The sequence below is a fragment of the Melospiza melodia genome, chromosome 13 (assembly GCF_035770615.1).
Source record: "Melospiza melodia melodia isolate bMelMel2 chromosome 13, bMelMel2.pri, whole genome shotgun sequence".
In the NCBI taxonomy this organism is placed as follows: Eukaryota; Metazoa; Chordata; class Aves; order Passeriformes; family Passerellidae; genus Melospiza; species Melospiza melodia.
Genome location: NC_086206.1, coordinates 18,572,562 through 18,592,486, shown reverse-complemented (window position 1 = coordinate 18,592,486; position 19,925 = coordinate 18,572,562). Strand labels below are relative to the sequence as shown.

Genomic DNA, 19,925 nt, shown 5'->3' with positions numbered 1-19,925 from the left:
GTCAGCTGAGGAATGCAGGGCAGGGATTTAAAACATCCTCTGTGCGTCATTTGCTGCAGGAAACAGGACTCCTGTATGACTACTCAATATGATGAAGCAGAAGATGTTTATTGTTTATATTACACACTTATTTATACATTCTAGCTCTACTGCACACCCTGATCATGTTCATTTTCATTGGTGCCTCTGTCTTGTCCAGGTGTTCTGCATGCACCTCTCAGAGTATGAGACTGGTTACAGTCCAGGTGCTTCACAGCCCTCTGTTATCTAGTTCTTGTGGTCTTGGTATTCTGTTTCTCAGCCTCTTCTTTTTTAATTTAACACAGTTTATGTCTTAGTAACTTTGATGCACTCCAGAGAGCTCTGAGAGAACTCTGATAAGAATAGCTACAAGCAGTATGGCTGGTGCACAATGGGGCTTAAGTTCAGATACGCTGCTACAAGCTGCCACCGAAACCGGTGTCAATGCCAGAAAAGCAAAAAAGCAAAAGAGGGTGAATCAGTGCGGTGTGAAGGAGAGCTGGAGCTACCCTGGATCCTCCGTGGATGAGGTGAGGTTGTACAGGATCACATCAGAGGTGATGAATTGTGTAACAAACCCCCGGCACCCAGCACCTCGGCAGCTGCCAAAGCCCCGCATGTATTAGCGGCTCGGAGCGGGGTGGGAGCAGCAGGGATGGAAAACGAGTCCTGCCCATGAGAACAGCACCTCTGCCACGCGGAGATTTCACACTCTCTCCGTGGGGTGCACAGGGGACACAACTGCTTTCCTGATCACACCCAGCCCCAGTGCACTTCACACCTTCCTTCAGGTTTGCAAACAGACCGCCGGCAGCTCCATTTCTCATGTTCTTTTTCTCGTTCATAGAGAAAAACACATAATGTGCTTATTTAAAACACAGTGGAGGAGTTTGACACAAATTAATGATTCGTCTGTCATACTATAAGAATTGTGATATTTGCAAGGAGGGGAAAAGGGCTTCAGGTATTCAGAGGGCTCTAAAAGGCTGCCTCAGAACTCAAAGACAGCTCATAAGAAATCAAATCAACTGATAGGTTGATGTAAGGTTTGAGATACCTGTTTTGCACTAAAATCACACTACTACAATAATATGAATAAATAAAAGATTATGGGAAAAGTAAGCCACGAGCTCCCTCAAATTAGATCCCATTGGCGTGAAATTACTTCACAGCTGCCACATGTGTTGCTCCAAGAGAGATTACTCCTTAAATAATGTTAATGACAACTTTGATTTGACTTCAGTAATTACTAGGGGGAGAAGGGACCACATTTCCTAGGAAGAAAAATCTTTTATCTGCTTGTTTAATGTACAATCTTTGACGAGATGGAACTCCTTTCCCCCAAGTTATTTCCTGAGTATTTTTGTTTTGAAAAAGAAATTGATTTCTAGGTTGAAAATGGAGCTGCTGTGAAGCACTCAGCTGTGGGAGAGAGTCTAATTGTCATTTATAATGACCCTCAATTCTTCTCTAAACATAGAGAGCTTCTTTTTCTCTCCTAACTCTCCTCTCCCTCACTCCACAAGCAGGCGTATTTACAGGGCTGGATTCTTCTCTGAGTTACCTCCACCACCACCAGTAAATCATAAAAATTTCTCCTGCAATCAATGGAGTGTCTTCACATTTACCAGACAGTATAATCTGGTCCACAAGGCAGCTGATTGTTATCTATAACCTCCCCATCCAATTCAAGTGATGGGAGATGCAACCCAAAAATTTCCTTTGGGCTTTTTTACTGCCAAAATAGATCACATTTTTGGCAGCCTTTTTACAATCCCCACTTTTCTAAATAAACATCACAGAACCTATACTGCTTTTACTGCAAAATGCTTCTCCCTGCCTGTATCAAGGCAGGTTTTTAGCTGATGTGCCAACAGACAGTGAGAGAAACTGTGCAAGCCTGGGGTGCAGCACCAAGACATGGGGTACAGATTATTCCTGGACCAGGGAGCACCAGGAATAATCTTCATGGTTAGATAAAGTGAAGATTCCTTGCATTCTCCCCATCTCATACATCGCTGCACGGTGATGTAAATTATTAGATTGTAGCTCCCAGAGAATTTGGGGGCAGGATGCTGCTTCTCAACAAAAGCAGAGAGGAGCTGTTGGGTGCAGTGCCCAAATCCCAAATCCTCTGCTGAGGAATTGTTGAGCTGGAATGTTCTGCAGGATGGAGGGAAAGAACCAGCTCTTGGAAAGGCCACCAAGCAAAGGCAGGCACGACCACAGCTCAGTGGCTGCAGAAGAGCTGAGGGGAGCACAGTATTTAGAAGGAATCATTCAAAGTACATTCCTGCACTGTAAATGAACCGAAACTGCTCAGAAAAGCCCTGACGTTGAAGGTCATGCAATTAAATACTGGGCTCTGATTTGCAATGATCAACAAAAAGTAAATGCATTATTAAAATGCACGGCAAATAGAACAGAACACCAAAAATGGACAGATTCTGGCTGTACTCTGCCATTACATTAATTAGCAGCTTTCCCCTATTGGTTCGCTCACTAAGATTCAAACATATTCGTTCTTTGATGAACATTTGTATTCAGAAAATGGCAAATTTCTTCCCAGCCTTCTTTTGTTGGGAAGGGACGATAGCTGTTAATGAGAAAGGGAACAGAGAAGGAGCAAAACAGCTTAGCTGCCACACTCACAATGTGACTTTCTCACTGGGGCCTTGAACTTCAGAGCAGCTTCAACTCATTTACAGAGCCTGGGAATGAAGGTGCCTTCCCTGCATGAAAATTAAATATTTTCACGCAGTGTTATGACTTTGCCTTGAAGCATTTGTGGCTCCATGTTTCATTGGCATTTGCGGTCATTTTAGTCCACTGAGCTTAAATGTGTAATAAGGATGCCTGGATGTGGATAATTCTCCCTCCTTTCCCACTGCAATCAGGTTTTGTACTTCATTATACTTTTCTGTGGCGTCTATTAGAACATAAATCTTTAGAGTTCTTCAAGCTTTGACCTACATCTTGCATATATGAGAACTTTTCTCCCTAAATTGTCTTTTGGAGCACACCAGTTCATTAAAGTTTTGAACACTGAACCCTCACTCTCATTGCTTTATCACCCAGTTTATGTGCCAAATGTCAAAACAGGCATCAGAAATCTGATTTATGAGGATATATAGAGAAATTGTGGTACATGCTTCTGACTGGGAGTCAGCTGGCAATTCCCTATCAGGATTTCCTCCTCAGCTTCCAGCACCCAGCGGGGCAGTCCAACAACAGCACTGCCAATACTGAATTCATAAATCACAATTCCGGACTAGCAAAGCTTTGAAGCTCTTTGAATCTGTGTGCTTTCCAGTTTTAATCACATCTGACCATTTTGTAATTTTTTTTTAAATAAAAGTCAGTGCTGATTGTAAAAAAATAAGTGCTTATAAAGTCAAGCAGTCTCCAAATGTCAGTGTGGGAAGTACTTAATACCCTTTTTGAAACACCAGAAAATAAGGGATGAAGCTGTAAGCCAGCAGTATTACACAACAGACAAGCATGGGTAAGGCATGTAGGGTTCACATACTGATTTGCCATTTCATACCGAGCGGATTTCTGTCCTGCTCACACCCCCGATCTCCCTCACCCCGCACAGCCGTAAAGTTTATTTTTATCGCTGGTTTTGCACCACCACAGCGCACCCCCCGGCCCCGGCAGCTCCCAACGCTGTGGAGAGGGTGCTGTGGGCAGGGTGCCGTGCCCACGGCCGCCCCCGGCCGGAGGGTGGAGCCGCGCCGCCGCCTCGCCCCGCTCCTCCCGCGGCGTGCGCGGCCTCGGCTCTACGCGAGCGCGGGGATCCGCCGCGGCCTGCGGGCCGCCATGGCCGGGGAGGTGAAAACCAAGCTGTCCAAGAACCTGCTGCGCATGAAGGTGACGGGGGAAGGAGGGGAGGGCGAGCCGGAGGCCTGCGGGGGGGCTGGAAGCTCGGGCAGCAGGGCCGGGCAGCGATGGCGTGCGGGGCCCGGCGCTGTGAGGCGCGGCCGGGCTGCGCGTCCCCGGCCACACGCGGCCGTCCCGGAGCCTGGTGTGGGGCATTGCCGTGCCCATCGCCGGCCAGCCACGCTCCGGATAAACAGATGTGTTTATCGATGGGCTGCTCCCCCGGCAATAAATCGCTGATACCGGCACCGAGCCGCTCGAACGCGGGGGTTACAAACTGCAGGATTCGGTGCAGCCTCATGGTTCCAGCTAAAGCCTGGCCTCAAGGGCCGGCTCCAGCGCGCCTTTTGGGAGTGCTTTCGTTCCAGCTCGCTCCTCTGCTGCTGGGTTGTTTGTTGTGAATGTAAATAAAAATATTGCAACGGCACATTGAAATGAAAATATCAGTGCTGTTTGCTTTGCTTGGGCTTGGGGCTTTTAGTGTTGAGAAAAGAAAGGTTTGGTGTGTTCATTTTTACCCTGTTTGCATTGCTAGCTAAGGAAATCCCAGCCTGAATGAGGATTAACATCTAATATTAGCCAGCTTTCCCAACTCATAAAAGCCAGGGATCTTAGGAACATCCCGATGTGCTTATTACCCTTGGAATTGTGAATCTCGTGTCACCAGTGTGAAATTAGTCTCTGCTCACTGGCTAATGGATTCTGCTTCACACCATGTACTACAACTCCTAATTCAATACAGTACGTTCTCTGATTGATGGTCCTTTATTGCTGGAAAACAACCAGGAAAAGTTGAGTACTTTTTTTTTATGTTAATATTCAATTTTTTAACTGAACATGATGGGGCCTTTGTGGCTTCTTGCTTGTGGTGTTTTATTTAGCCATTTTTTCCCCACGTATATGGGCTTATATTTCACATTCTGGCTGAAAAGAGTTAGCTGACTTCAGTTCAATTTTTCACATAAAGTGCACTCTGATACAGTTGGATGATGGAATATTTACCCTAATTAACAGATGCTTCTAAATCTAAAACTTGTACACATAAGGAACAAAATACATCTTGCCTCTCTCTCTAAAGGGAGTAGGTGTTGAACTGAGTCAGCCAGCAATGTGTGATACAGACTCCCATAACCTGGATGGCAGCATCATTATTTTTTCTTATTTTTGTATAACACACTTTTAAAATGAAATTTTTCTTTCTCTTGTTTGTCTGCATACTAACCCCCTGGAGATTTCAAAAGCAGGTTTTTGGATTGTTTTCCTCTGGAAGGCCATGGAGAGCCAGGCATGTGAATATGCTGCCATGACATTTGCAGGTTCACAGTCCAGGCAGTAATAACCAGCTTTGAAGAGATCAGTAAGGTTTTGAAAAGGTCATACACAGATCTTGCATTTAGCACTTTGTTTCTGCAGATCTTCCTGTTTACAAATGTTTTAATGAAGCCTTTAGCAGCTGCCTCTGCAGGTAGTGATCCAGTGTATTAGCAGCATTCAGCAGGTGGGTGCAGTGGCACCCAGAGGTGGTGAGTGGTGTTGGAAGGACCTTTGCAGTAAATTCTGGGCCACATGGAGACACTTTTAGATCTTGCACCATTTGATCCAGATCTCATAGCTTGGGGAAACTCACCCAAACAGCTCCTCAGTTACTGACTTACACATTCTGTGCCTACCACAACTGATATATTTTTAATTCATCAGTGTGTGTTTACATTCGAGAGAAACCTGATCACATAATTTCTATCTAGGTTTTTCCTGTAGTAATCTTCAGGAACATAATCTTTAAAATGGAGTGTGAAATGATTATTTAATTGGGTTCTTGTAGCAGAATTTCTTGTGTTGAGATTTTCGACTGGCTAACCAATTTCCTTGAGCAATATGTTTTTCCACATGATAGATTCACTTATTTTCCTCAAGAAGATACTGTAATTTTAATTGGAAAGCTTTGACATATTCTGAATTGACTCAGAAAACAGAAGTCAATTTTTCTTTCATTAAAGATCTTGTACAGTGGATGCAAATAGAAACAGAAAATGAAGCCCTAGCTCTGTTGGCTTGCACTTCTGAGTTTGGTTTGGTTGGGCATTTTGTAAAGACTGGAGATGTGTGGGTTGTTTGTAATACATACATTGCACACCTGTATATTTTTACAGGACTGTGTGTGAACTGTACTGTTAGATTTGCCTCTGTCTGGGAGTTAGCTTGGTATAAATGTAGACTTCTGACAGGTACAGTTATCCAAACACTTTCTGTAGATCCTCAGGAAGATCCCAGCTTTTAGGGAGGTGGGACTATATGGGTTATCACCACAAAATTTTGAAGAGTTCTGGTTTTCCCCACCATGTATCATTGACATTGTTTAGACTTCATTGTCACTCAGTTCAGGCACCGGACTTAAGACAAATGGAAATTAAAATGCTGTTTCACAGGCCTCAGGTCTGTAGTTCTGTGCTCTCAGCAGTTTTTTATAGACTGTGACAGATGTCTTCTTCTGCTCCCAGCTGTTGAGAGGTTGCTGTTCCTACCTGCCTGTTCCCATCCTCTGACAGAGGTTATCACCAAGGAAGCCAGTGACAGGAGTGTCCTTGTGTTAGGAGAAAATAGAAACTTGCCCTAAACTTCATTATTGGTCTCAGCTATTTTGGCAGACTGTTCCTGCAGAGAGTTAGCCGGTCCTTGAATACAGTGCTGGACCAGAACTTTACAAATCCAGCCAGTGGGTCAGTGAGAACTGAGGAGCTGGGAACATCTTCCTTTAGCACAGCTGGATACAGAGTAGTTTTCCTCATAGTCTGCTTTCAAACTCTGACATTTTTCCACTTCCAAAGGCAGGTTTGTACCTTCAGAGCTACAAACACAAATCCAGTTCATTAAATCTGAGAAAAGAAGAGGATGGTTGAAAGTACAGATGTTTCCAAAAAAGGCCAGCCTGGTATGAGCCACCTCCAGCTCTGAGCTCCAGTGCTGTTTGTATGGGTGGAGTTGCTTCCTGATGTGCAGCAATAACTTCAACACCATTATCTTCTTTCTGGCCTTTACTGAAACATTAGAAAAACCTCACTAAAATTAGGGAATTGTGACAACTCCTGTCCATCAAAGCTATCCAGGACAGCTCTGTTTCTTTATATGTAAGTACAGGTGTGACTGTTAACTTTCAGTAGATAGCTGTGATCAGCAGCTGTTTTAATTTTCCATTGTCTGTTTGCACAAACTTTGACCAAACTCAGAGAAAAAAAAAAAAACAACAAAAAACATTCACTTTGTATCAACTGCTAAACATTATGTAATGGATAATTGCTATCATGTAATTACTGCATGTTCAGAAGATACTCATGATGCAGAAAACTGAACTGTGTGTTTGTGTCTTTCTTTGTAGTTCATGCAAAGGGGTTTGGATTCACAAACTAAAAAACAACTAGAGGAAGAAGAAAAGAAGATAATTAGCGAAGAACACTGGTATCTTGATGTACCAGATCTAAAGGAAAAAGAGTAAGCTTGTAATCTTTTGTACTTCTTATCGTCATTGGATTGTTTTGAAATGGAAATACCAGATTCATGTTTTTTCCTGTAAGATAAGTATTATAAATAACCAGTTAACAGAAGCAAAAATAGTGACAGACTGGCATTACAACTTTTTTATTACTTATTTTTAGGGCTGTTCTTGAGGTTCCCTAGTGTAGTTTGACCTACTTTCAATTCTTGTATGTGTTGTTTTCTTTCACTCACACATTCTTCTAGATGCATGCAATTAGTTTCTTTCAGTCAGGGTGCAATTCATTCATTGCTGCTTTTCCCCTTCATTAGAAACAAAGTTTGGAACCTTGTGTTAGTAAATTCAGCTCCAGACACATGGTTAAGATGATTCAGGACAGTTCTGTCCTTTTGTGCCCAGCTCACTTCAAATCCTGGTTTTGAAATAGGAGGGATAATGGCAAAAATAAAGGAAGGCTTAGTTAATAAGGAAAAAAAATGTCCTGCTCTTTAGAAAGGTGCCTTAAATAGCAGGAGAACTAGTTTTGAAATTGCTTGGGTTTCATCCTTTCTAAAGTGAAAAAAAATTCCACTGAGGGAGAACATACATAGTTTTGAAAAAGCTGAGGCCCAAGGAATTAACTGTAGCTGAATAAGGCCATTGATAACTCTTTTCCATTACTCTTGGTGGATATGACAAAAATGTATTTGAGCTTCAGTTGCAGCAAGGACTGTTCAAGCTGGACATTGGGAGAACTTTTGTAACAATAAGGCTATTGAAGCTCTGGAGTAGATTGCCTGAGGAGACACTGGATTCTTCATCATGAGAAGTCTTTTGAGGACAGGTTAGCTGGACCTCTGCTGTTCATGGCACACGTGTGACTGATACTGCCTCAAGGCAGGACAATGAGCTCAGTCTCTTCAGCCTCAGTTCTGTGATCATGAGGGTTTGATTTACATGGGAGATGAAGAGGATGAGGGAGCAGGTACATGTGTGTGAGGAAAAGGATGGAACAATCCACCAAAGTACTTTTATCTGGCACGTGTATTATGAATGCCTCAGGGTCATGTTTCTTTTCTCACTCCACGCTCATTAAAAGAGGGAAAAAAAGGAGGAAGAAGGGGGAAATCTGTCTGCTGAACAGAGAGTGACACAGTGTTTTATACCCTGACAGACTCAACTAATGCCAGGTCCAACAGCACAATGAAAAATTAATTAGAAGCTTTTGCTGGTATAGTAGTGCCACCTGGGGAGTGATATTTATGTGGTATTTTTATTCTGGTAAAAGTATTAACGTAGGCAGAACCATACCAGCAAAGAGTGCTTTTTGTCAGAAGAGTTAATTTTGCTTGTGGAAATGGCAGAGCTTTGCTGGCAAAAAGGATTCCTTTGCACTCCAAGCTCTTTGTACTGAAAGATTTATCAGGGCAATTGAGCATAAAGCAGTTGATGGTTTAAAATACACTGTGGTTTTGTTTATTTGTGTGGGGGGAAGACAGCACATTCTTTTTGCATTTGTTTAATTTGATCATTTTAAAGTGCATGGTTTGACAGAATGCTGGGTTTGGGGTTTCAGGAGCTGTATAATAGAAGAGAGAAGCTTTCTGCGATGTGAGGATCTCGTTTATGGCAGAATGTCCTTCAAAGGATTCAATCCTGAAATTGAGGTACCATTTCAGTGTCCTGCTTTGAGGTTGTCTCACATTCGGATTGAAGCCCTTGGGGATGGGGATTTGAGTGTTCACACTGCAGCATTATTGGCCTTTGCAGCACCTTCCATAAACCCTCCCATGTCCCAAAACTCCATCATTCAACCCTAAATGTTGATCAATGCAGCATCTGGTAAATGGAATCTTTTTAGCTCCCTGTGTTGTTGGTCAGTAATTGCAGACTCCTGCAGATTTTCCCTCCCTTAAGTGAGGAAGCCATCCCACATGCTGCTCACCAAAACAAAAGCTCGCTTTTCCTCCTGACATAGAATGCAGAGTCCAATCTACAAACACTCAACTCTATTTATTCAACACTTACTTGTATCAATAAGGGCTTAGAGTTCCAAAGTAAAAATGCTGGGCAAGAGTCTTTAATTTCTTTCTGGCATGATTCATGCTGATAGAAGTACACAGGGACAGGAATCAAAAGGTTAGCACTGAACCTGAAGCAGGAGGATGAAGGTGTAAAGACTGAGAGATTTGCAGAAGGCCATGTAAGGTAATTTACTAGAGAATTCTTTTAGTTACTTTGAACTTGCTGTCCCTGTGACTGAGCATATGATTGCTTCATGGCTTTTACTGTAAATGCTTGAAGATATTCTTTCTTTTTAGCAAAACCATTTCAAGGTCTGTGTGCTAACATCACAATGAAAAATTAATTATGATCTGGTCTCCTGGAGATGTTTGGAGTGCCCTTTAGGATGTTTGAGTAGTACAATACACTAAAACACTGTTGCCTTTTCTTCATGAGTTTTCATAATGATGGGCTCTAGCCTAACCAGGAACAGAAAATAATTACTAAATTTGATTCTTACCTCTTATGCTCTTCTACCAGTGAATTTCAGCACTGTTGCCATTGTGTCATGCTTACATGCTTGAGCTGTTTCTCACTTCATTTTCAGAAGTTAATGATCCAAATGAACTCTAAGTGCAAGGAGGAAAACATTGAAGAGGATGATAAAATGGAGGCTGATGTATCAGATGAAGAAATGGCCAGAAGGTAAGTTACATTTTATGACATAATCAGTACTAGCTAGGAATATGATGTGTTAGTGTATTATGTGTGGGGAAATAAAACCCAAAAATGAAACAAACAAAATTTTTAAGAAGCCCACAATAGATATGGAACTGTACCAGATTGATTTTCCAGGAATGCTGGTGTATTTTCACTTGAATATCCAATGCATTTGGGGGTAAATTCTGCATCACTTGTGGGGTTTTCTGCCCTTTGATATCAAGGTATTCCACGCTAATTCCCTCCTTGTTACCAGCTGCTAACAAATTGAAACTATCAGAGTGAATAATAATGTAATAAGTCATGCAGTACTTGTGTTTCTCCAAGCTTTTAATGACCAGGTTTTTTACACCACTTGAATTGTTGATTATGTTTAGGATATGTGCCACGATTTTTCCTCTGATTTTAGTTGAAGGTGTAATTTTTTTTATTCTCTCTACAGATATGAAACATTAGTGGGAACAATAGGGAAGAAATTTTTGAGAAAAAGGGACCAACGCGTACTCAAGGATGATGATGAAGTTGAAGAGGGGAATAGTAATGCAAGACCTAGTAAAAGAGCTAAGAAAATGTTCTTAAAACCTCAGGATTAATGTCAACTGCACAAGTGGAGCTTGTTACCTAATGCCTACCAAACAGTACCAAGGACTGGAGATTGTTTGGAGTTTTTGCTATTTAATGTGTAAAGTGTGGATTTGTAAATCTGTTCTATTCTCATTGAAATTTCTACCATCCACAGGACAGACACTTTCCAAAGTGGGTGTTTATATAATGGATGTTGTACATCCTTTCCTCTCTCAGCAGCTTTTCAGGAGTGGGGCACTCATCCCATCAGTCTCTTTAAATGTTCTGCATAGTTAAATTGAGTGTTGCATGCAATCAAAAGCAAGGTTATTTACAATTTAGGATAACATCTGAAAGAAGTATTTGGAGCAAAGATGAGCTGTGTCCAATTCAGTAAGGCAGTTCAGCTTTCACTGCTTGCTTTATTATGAAAATGAAACCTGCGCTCTCTTCAAATTGAAAAAAGTCAGCAGAAACATGCTTGGTTTGTGATCTTTTTTACTGTGCTAAAAATAAGATGAGAGAAGAACAGAGAGATGAAATCCACTTTATTGAATTTTATTTTTTATAAAGTTTATTTAAAAATAGAGGATTTTGTAGTGAAACTTTTTTTTTATACAGCAAGCCAAATATTGGGCGACGTTTACAGTTTGACATCTTAGCAGATTGTGAATCTTAGTTTCTGCCTTCCAAAAGAAATTTGCTAATTTTGCCTCTTTTTCAGCAAAAAAATCCAATCTTATAATTATGTAAGTCTTGTCATAAAAGCATAATAACAGTTTCAGAAACATACTTGAAAGCAGAATAAAAACTGTGGGGTTTTGTGTTAATGATTGTGGATTAGTTTATTTAGTGTAAAAAAATTATGCTTAATACAGTCAGATACAAGGAGAAATCCTGGTTTTGTGCTGGCCACAGATGTCCCCCAACATTTAGCTGAGTGCACTGATTTATTTAGCATGTGATGAAGCCATCTGAAGTAGTATTAGGGTAGAAACACAGTTCTCTTTGGTCAGTTGGTGCTCTGGGTTTTTTGAAAAACATCAGTGTGTTCTTTTCTAAAATCATAGCAATTCTTTGTGCACAGCCTTTCAACAAGAAATATTGCAATTGCTACATTTCCTCAGGATGTCCAAACCACTCATCCTTAATGCTGGCTCTCTGCAGAAAGGAATTTGTTAATTGAAGTGAGGAGTGGCCATTTTGCCATGGGCACAAGGCTTTTTTTTTTTTTTGTCTTTTTTTAGCAGCTCAGTGAAACAAGATGTGAAACTCAATTATTTAAAGAAGGACACACTGTGTCTGCTGTATTTTGCTTGTGATACATGAACTATGATCCATATATCAGGAGCACCTAATTAGATATTCAAGATGGATCACACATGGAAAGAGAAATATACTTTTAACCTAGTAAGGGGACTTTGTGCAGGTGGAAAGGCTGTGATTCATGATCTGAGATAGTTTTTGAGAGCTAATTAAATGCTACTGGTTCAATTACTTAAAACCTGATCATATATTACTGCTAGCTGAAAAGGAGTTAATGATGGCAAGACATTTTTCTTCCCATGGAAGATGTGACCTGAGCTATGAAATGATTTATTGTTGGTCATCACAAGAAAAACTTGGAATACATCCCATTATTCTTCTTGCTTATTAGTAGGAAAATGATTCCTCGGAATGGATTTCTTGAATGGAGAGTGAATTTCTGCATAGCTGTGCTGAATAATTGAGGGGTGAGGTGTGTTCTGGTGAGCCACCAGCAGCCAGGAGATGTCACTGCAAATGCATGTCCTGAGGGGCTGTGGGTTGGGCAAGTGTCCAGTGGTGCCATGTAAAGAAGCTTTTGGGTTATTTTGGTAACAGCAGTGGCTGAGATGGATTCTATGTGGAGTCTTTCTTTTTCAGGGTTATGCAGAGAGCTCTCCTGCATTGCAGGGTCTGTTCAGTCCAGTGGGGAGTAATTCTGGTTAAGGGCATCCTGCCTCCTTAATTTCATGTCATTCCCTGAGGGATAGCTGGACACGAGAGTGCCACAGTGCATAGATAAGCACATGAGAAGCTAAACAGCTTCCTAGAAAATCCACGATTTTGGAATTGGGACAGAGGAAGGTTGGTTCTGTTTCAACAGAACTGTGTTGAACAAACTGTGAAGAAAAGGTAGATTTTAGTTTATTGTCTTTAAATCTGGGAGCTTTGCTGTTCACATTCAGCTGGTGGCTCAGTGCTACAGTAAAACCAGCTACTTATTTTAGAACAATCTTTTATTCATGGGGCATTTGCAAAATGTGCCTTTAAGAGCACCATCCATAGTGTGTTTTTGTGAGCAAGACAAAACCAAAACTCAGCCCTGTGTGACTTTTTAAATGTACTTTAAATACAGAGTTACAAGCAGACATGGTGGGATGTTCTGAAATACTTGTCTGCATTTCCAATGGTATAAATACACTTATGGATGGATTTAAGTCTGACTTGAGCTTCCTACCTGAGGTAGAAACATGTGCTGTATAAAATCTATGCTTGAACTACTCTTGACAGAGGTGTAAGCATAGCAGTGAAATATTCATAAAGCAAACCTGCATTGATTAAGGCTTTCTTGGCTCTGGCACAGGCTCCAGTACATTTTATGTGCAACCTCCTAGGCTGTAGCACTTTCCCACGTGGTCATGTTTCTAAATGAAAGTGTTTCTTCTCTGGAAACAGAAGCAAGTAGGGTAAGTAGTGGTTTTGTTGTAGAAAATGGCTACCTGCAAACTGGTAAAGTGTTACCAGACCCCAGAAGTGAAGTGTGGTTTTAAGTAGTGGTCACTGACGGCTCATGTCTGTCCCTTGTCATGTGAAGTTTGGTCCCTCCCTTTGGCAGGCTCTTGGTGCTTATTTTGTAATAATTGCTGGGCTTGAAAATATGGAAGTATTGAACAACTTTGTCTTTCTTGCTGATGTTTCTCTTTTGCTTCTCTTTTGCTTAGTATTGGATCTTAAAAAGTCCAGGACAGAGTCCAACTGAAGTGAGCCATCCAGTAATGCTTGAGCTGATTAAACTTTGGTTCTTGGGGAGGGGCAGGAGTTCAGTGTTGCTGTGGAGTTTGAACCATGTTTTGTGCTCTGCCTTGTTCTCTAATGAGACTCTCCATGATGCAATGTTCCAGCCACGGGTGACTATCATTGCCATTGCCTGTGTGTGTAATGGGCAGCTGGGCTGGGATTCTGGGACTTCATCCAGCATTTAAGCTTTAAAAGAAATTGTTTGTCTTTCTCTTGATTGGAATACCATGATTTTAAATTGTATTTGGAATTAGATGAATCTGGGGGTGGAGGGGGGCGGTTTCTCAGCATTTGTTTTGCTTCATTTGAACAACAGTCCCCAACTAAAACTGCAAAATCATTTAGGCTCTCATTAAACCCTTCTCTGAGAATGCTAATGGAGCATCATGGTAGGGAAGGATGGCAGCCATCCCACAGTTCCCAACCACATGTGAATTCAAGTTTCTGTGAGAGCTGATGCTTTAAGGACTTGGTGGTTTGTTTTCTTTTCAGGCTGGGAGAACATCAGCTTCCACAATACTGCCTTGCTAATGGAACCCCAGCATGAGGCCTCAGAGTTTGTTTGGTTTTGTTTGGTTTTACACCATTCTCATCTCAGACCTCTGAGGGATTTCAGGCCTGGCATTCACACCTCAATAACCTGCTTTCATCAGCTTTTGGGAAGCTTTAGTTAAACTGTGAAACTGTTCCTTAGCTGCATGTGTTGACATTTCTTTGTGTGATTTCATGTTTCTCAGTGAGGACCTGCTTATAATTGTCACGTCAAGATGAAAAATTAACAGATGGGAGTCAGGGAGATGGTTGGAGCCTCAATCACCAGCAGCTCTGTAGATCTTTGGTAAGAACCAAACAGTGGACGGGGTAGCTGGGTGAGTCCCATCACTGCAGGCCCAGTTAAATGTTGATAGGAGCCCACTGATCCCCAAGAAACCCTTGTGTACCAAAATCCAAGCAATTACCTGGGAGAAACAGCAGGAAAATCTCTGGGGAAGTTGGGACGCAAAATTACCACCCTGTAAATGGCTGTCCACAAGACAAGAAAACAGCTGCGGTTGGTGGCACAGAGAAATGTGGTTTGGTGAGCTGAGTAAATGAGAATGCCATCAGATGGAATGGAAGTGGTCAGTGTTTTGAAGCTTGTAATGTTCCCTGGCATCTCAGGGAGCACCTTGCCATGATCAATTATTTAGAAAGGGGTAAAAACCCTTAATGGGATATTAATATGAGGGAATAACAGAACACAAATTACTGAACAAATTCCATCATTCCATTATTAACAGAGAAGCTGTGTTCTGACCTCAGTAAGATCTTTCACTGTCCTCTGTCACCCCTTCTTGGCTCTCAGTTCCTTATCCCTATGCAACCATGTGTGCACCCAGGCCATGAGCTGCCACCACAGGAGGTGGCACACACCAAGCCCAGCAGAGATGACTCTTGGGCCTCCTCTTCAGTGATCATCTTCCTCATCCTACAACCTTTTCATCTAGGCACCTGCAGGAACTCACCATCTCCAATACCACTGCTGCATTTGTTCAATATTGGCCTGTTTAGTTCAAGAAGTGTCAGGTAACAGGTTCCAAGGAACAGGTAACAAGGGACTGGATGTCAGGAAATGGCATCCAATTATACCAGGGAAAGTTTTGATTAGATACTAAGAAAATCTTTTCACAGGGTTGGAAAGGACTGGAAGAATGTCAAGGGCAGTGGTGGAGTCACCATCCCTGGAAGTGGCACCTGAAAGGCAGAGTTTAATGGTGAACATGGTTGTGATGTTGGGTTGATTGTTGAACTCTATGATCTTAAAGGGCTTTTCCAGCCTCAATGATCCTGTGATCCTAAGAAGTCTGAGGTGGGAAGGGTTGGCCAGCAGATCAGTAGCATGAGTGAAGAGCCCTCACTTGGCAGATGGGGTGTGCAGGAGTCAGTGCAGCTGGGGCCAGCTGTACCTAAAACAACTCATAATGTCTTTATTTTCCTTTTATTTATTTTCAGGTATACACTTACAGCATTTGTGAGATTAATGATCAGATTATGTCTTTGAGCAGAAAGACTGTTCAGTGGGAGGAATCAACATTTGACTGATATTCAGGCTTATTACAGACTGAGGAGAAAGAGTGTTTTTTGGTGTTTTTGCTATTTTTTGATGCATTTAAGAATGTTTCCCCTTTCTTAGTGCTTTCCTTGGTTGGGCTTTTTGCAGAGAAGCATGGTAGGAGGCACAACATTTTCTGGAAAATGGGGAAACGTGATTGTGAAAAAATAAAAGGTTTCCTTTAGGCTGGCTTCTTGGGTTTTTTCACTTTGATACAGATGAACAAACACTAATGGCATTAAAGCTCCTGTGCTAAGTGGTACCCATTTAGGACAGGCATATAGATACTCATGTTTGCAGGACAAAATTAAGGGTATAGTTGGCTTAGCTTCATACACAAATATAATGCAGTCCTAAAAGTACAGAATTTCCACCCCTTGTGGGACAAAAGTAAATCTAAGCCAGCTGTGACATTTAAGTACTAATCGCAGTTTACAGGATGATTATATCTCAGAAACAAAGCTTAGTAGTTATCTCCTTAGAGCCCATCAGCCACAATACACTGCAATATAAAGAATTTTCATCACCAGAAGAATAGTACATACCAAAAATTACTTGGGGCAGTTTACTGCAGTAATGGCCAGAGGGATGCACATGATGACGATTTTCATTTTGTACTATGGTTTGTCTAAGGATGATGGTGAAAGAATTATGCCTCCTAATGCTCTTTTCCAAGATGACAATGTTTTACTCATATTAAAGGTAGAGGAATGAGATGAGCTGTGAGTGGTTTGATCTTGTGAAAAATGAAGTTTTAAATGCGTGCTTTCTTGTCTAAATGCTCACAGATTACTTGTCTCCCTATAATAACCTTAGAAAATGTGTTGGCAGCATATCACAATTAATAATCCATACTCATGTGCTACAGGCAGTCCAAAATTCCCCAGACATATTTCTCACCCAAGCTTATAACCAGATTCAAATGAAATCCTACATTTGTGCCAAAAATTGAACGGCAGTCATCTCCCAGCAAATAATTTTACCTAACTGACTCAAGAGTCTTAAATCCCTGATTTTTCCCAAAGTGAAATTCTCATTAATCTCATACTAATGTATATATCCTTCAGTCACCTGCAAAAGAATCCCATAACCTTGCAGTAGGGATTGCACAGACAGTGGAAGCTGCTGTACCCACATAGCCTTACTGTAGGTTTTCCTGGCCATCTAGATTGTGTAAGATCCTTTAACATTAATGGGGACAAGTTTTCTCTCTAGGGTGATGTTAAATTTCTCTTTGAGGGTTTTTTCCACCTCTTCATCTTCAAGAGTTACAAACTCCACCAGATCCATGTTTTCCTTGTAGTTGTACGTGGTCTCAGTGAGCGTCCACCCAATCAGCGCCCGGAATCCCTCGGTGGTCTGCAGGGTGCAGATGGACTTCTTTGTGAAGAGGGAATCTGGAGAGGTCTGGAGGTACGTGCACTGGAAACGGAAATCTTCCACTGTCCGTGGCTCCAGGCTGAACATATAAACCTTGCGACACTCCTTCTTCTCCAGCAGGTCAGAGTTGGAGAAGCTCTGGTTGGGGATGTATTGTTTCCGTCTCATTTTCTCCAGGTACCAGACACCGTTTTTCTCCGTGAAGCGGAACACGCCGGGAGCCTGGGGCTGGTCTTTCCCTGACACGAGCTCCATGGGCTGCCACATCTGGTAGGACACCCCAAAGCCTCCATCAACGATGTAGGCTTTGCCATCGATGACCACCTTTACCACCAGGTGGGTCATGAGGGTGGCGTAGGCGTTCTGCTGAGGGTTGAACACGTAGGCTCCCAGGAAGCTGGTGTCATAGCCCAGGCCCTTCAGCACCCAGCCCAGCAGCTGGTTGTTTTCCATGCACCAGCCACCCCTCTTTCTCCTCACAATCTTGTTGTAAACATGCTCCAACTCCAACGTAATTTTCTCCCCACAGTGAATGCTGAGGTTTTCGAAGGGAACAGCACGGATGTGATGCTGGAATATATCGGTTAAGGTTTCCAAATCTTGTTTTTCAGTGGAGCCTTTATAGCCAGTTCTTGCAAAGTACTCTTCAAGGTTCATCTCACCTGTAAAGGAAGGAATTGTGTTTTGGTTTCTTTACATCAGTGATTTATGATGCTGTGAAAAGCTGCCCTGGCTCTGCCAGCAAAGATTCTTTAATCTACTGAACCTCATCAGAACAGCTTTTAAAGGAAACAAGCATTCCTATCAAATGGTTCCCTGAGCAAAGAGCAGTGCACACGAGATTTGCTTTTGTCTTAGAGTCATCCCTCTGGCAGACAGCTGATGCCATTTCACTTTCATATGAGATAGCTGTGAGATTAGGATTTCCTGTATTTGCATTGTAACAGCAGGGTTAAGAAGAAATGTAAGGTCTTGCTGGGGAGTGTGTACAAGGGTTCATGAGAAATGGTCTAAAGTCACTGCTCAGTGACAGGACTGTCACTGGGAGAGGCAGTGTCTGCCAGTGGGAGGGAGGACATTCTGAGCCAGGATTCACATGTTCTTTTCATGAGTCTGCCACTGATGGACGTGACAGTAAATGAATCGCTTGTTCAGCACACTCTTCCACCACTTACAAAAAGTTAACATGAAAAGTAAGTGACAAGCTTTATTCAGATAACTGAAAAAAGTCTGACTTTTGAAAGTCACAGACCACTGAGTCTTGTGTCTGCTCAGAGTGTTGTAGAAACTCATTTTGGTGTTGGACTAATGGATCTGAATGGAGGGAAGTGAGTGGCCTAAAAGACAAGGAGCACATCTCCATTCCCTCCTGTGCCCTGTGTCTCACAGGCCACTCTGAAAATGAACAGGGGTGGCTTTACTCTCTCTGGTCCTGAGCTTTCTCAAAGCCCATCAATCCTTTAAGTCAGCAGTGAACTATTGAATGTTTACTGCAAACTGGAATTTCTCACAATGATTCTCAGTGGCAGATTGATGCTGTACATATTCATGGTGTGGAGGCAGCTGGCCCAAGTGAACAGAGAGTACCAGCAAAATCTACACATTACCTGCTACAGAGAGGAATTAAGTTCCAGTGATATCTAGGTATGTTGTTGGAGGATATATTCAATGTAATAATATTTTTTAATATTAACATAACATAAAAGTCATGGCACTTTTGATTTGCAGAATCTGAGCATATCTGATCCTATCACTCTGACTGTGAATGCTAAATAGATCACACCAGTGTAAAGCTGGTTCTCAAGTTTGTATTATTTGTAATTTCTTTGTGCAGCTCCATAATATGCTTGATCAGCACTAGATCTGGACTGCAGGAGATGAAAGCCACTGTTCTTTTGAAATGTGAGCAGACCAGATGAAAAGGCAGGTACTGAAAAGGTCGTCCCACAAATGTGGTTATGATTTATGTACAGAAAAACATCAGCAGGAGAATATTAAAGGTGCAAATGAAGGTGTTCATACAAAACTATTCCTTACCAGGATTATACACAGTATCAGCAATTCCACTGTTGAAAATATGTTGTCTTCTTTATCCTAATACATGGACTTTCTGGGTTGTACAACCCAGAGTCTGTAATTTTTTAAGTTGTTTTTAAAAAGCTGTAATTTTATTCCCTTAAAACAGAATCTATTGATTATTAGACTGAACTTTTGTTTCCTTTGCACTTGCAATGCTTCTAAATAAATTCAAGTCTCTAAAAGCACGATTTCCAACAAGAAGTTGCAGTTCTAAATTTATATCTACTATTGTACCTAAACAAAGGAATCTATTTTATAGTGAAGCTTCCCCTGAAGAGTGAAAGGTAGAAGAATTGAAGTTGCACATCCCTGTTTTGCCCTCTTTAACAGCCCCTGTTTAGCAGGTGATATTTTAGCTCTATATCCACATATTTTTAGAACATTTTTCCTAGAGAATGTTGCTTACGTTATTGTCCATGACCTTTACCATCATAAAAAACCCAGGGTTTTGTATCTTTCTTTGGAGGGGATTTTTAAGAAAATAAACTTACCTCTTATGAGATCCCTTTTTATTTATTGAGGTATTCAGTTTCTGGGGGGTTTATTACAGGGGCAGCAGTCAGTGAAGCCAGGAGTGGATACAGATTGTGAGGGTTGTCTTTCTAAGCTCTGCTGGTCCTCGCTCCTGAATCTTAAATTCCAAGAAAGGGCAGAGTCCATCCAAATAGAATT

At 41.7% G+C, this 19,925-nt stretch overlaps 2 protein-coding genes across 2 annotated transcripts; one reads left to right on the top strand and one right to left on the bottom strand.

The window, feature by feature from the left end:
- Positions 1-3,774: 3,774 nt before the first annotated feature.
- On the top strand, positions 3,775-11,490 carry MPHOSPH6 (M-phase phosphoprotein 6). Its single transcript, XM_063168105.1, has 5 exons — positions 3,775-3,894; positions 7,277-7,389; positions 8,949-9,039; positions 9,984-10,081; positions 10,539-11,490. Exons 1-5 carry the CDS (start codon positions 3,844-3,846, stop codon positions 10,687-10,689), a joined length of 504 nt encoding a protein of 167 aa, XP_063024175.1. The 5' UTR covers positions 3,775-3,843; the 3' UTR covers positions 10,690-11,490.
- Positions 11,491-15,664: 4,174 nt separating this feature from the next.
- On the bottom strand, positions 15,665-19,900 carry LOC134424369 (arylamine N-acetyltransferase, pineal gland isozyme NAT-10). The gene is made up of 2 exons (XM_063168102.1): positions 19,745-19,900; positions 15,665-17,836 (listed from the first exon to the last, which is right to left on the bottom strand). Exon 2 carries the CDS (start codon positions 17,829-17,831, stop codon positions 16,959-16,961), a length of 873 nt encoding a protein of 290 aa, XP_063024172.1. The 5' UTR covers positions 17,832-17,836; positions 19,745-19,900; the 3' UTR covers positions 15,665-16,958.
- Positions 19,901-19,925: the final 25 nt, after the last annotated feature.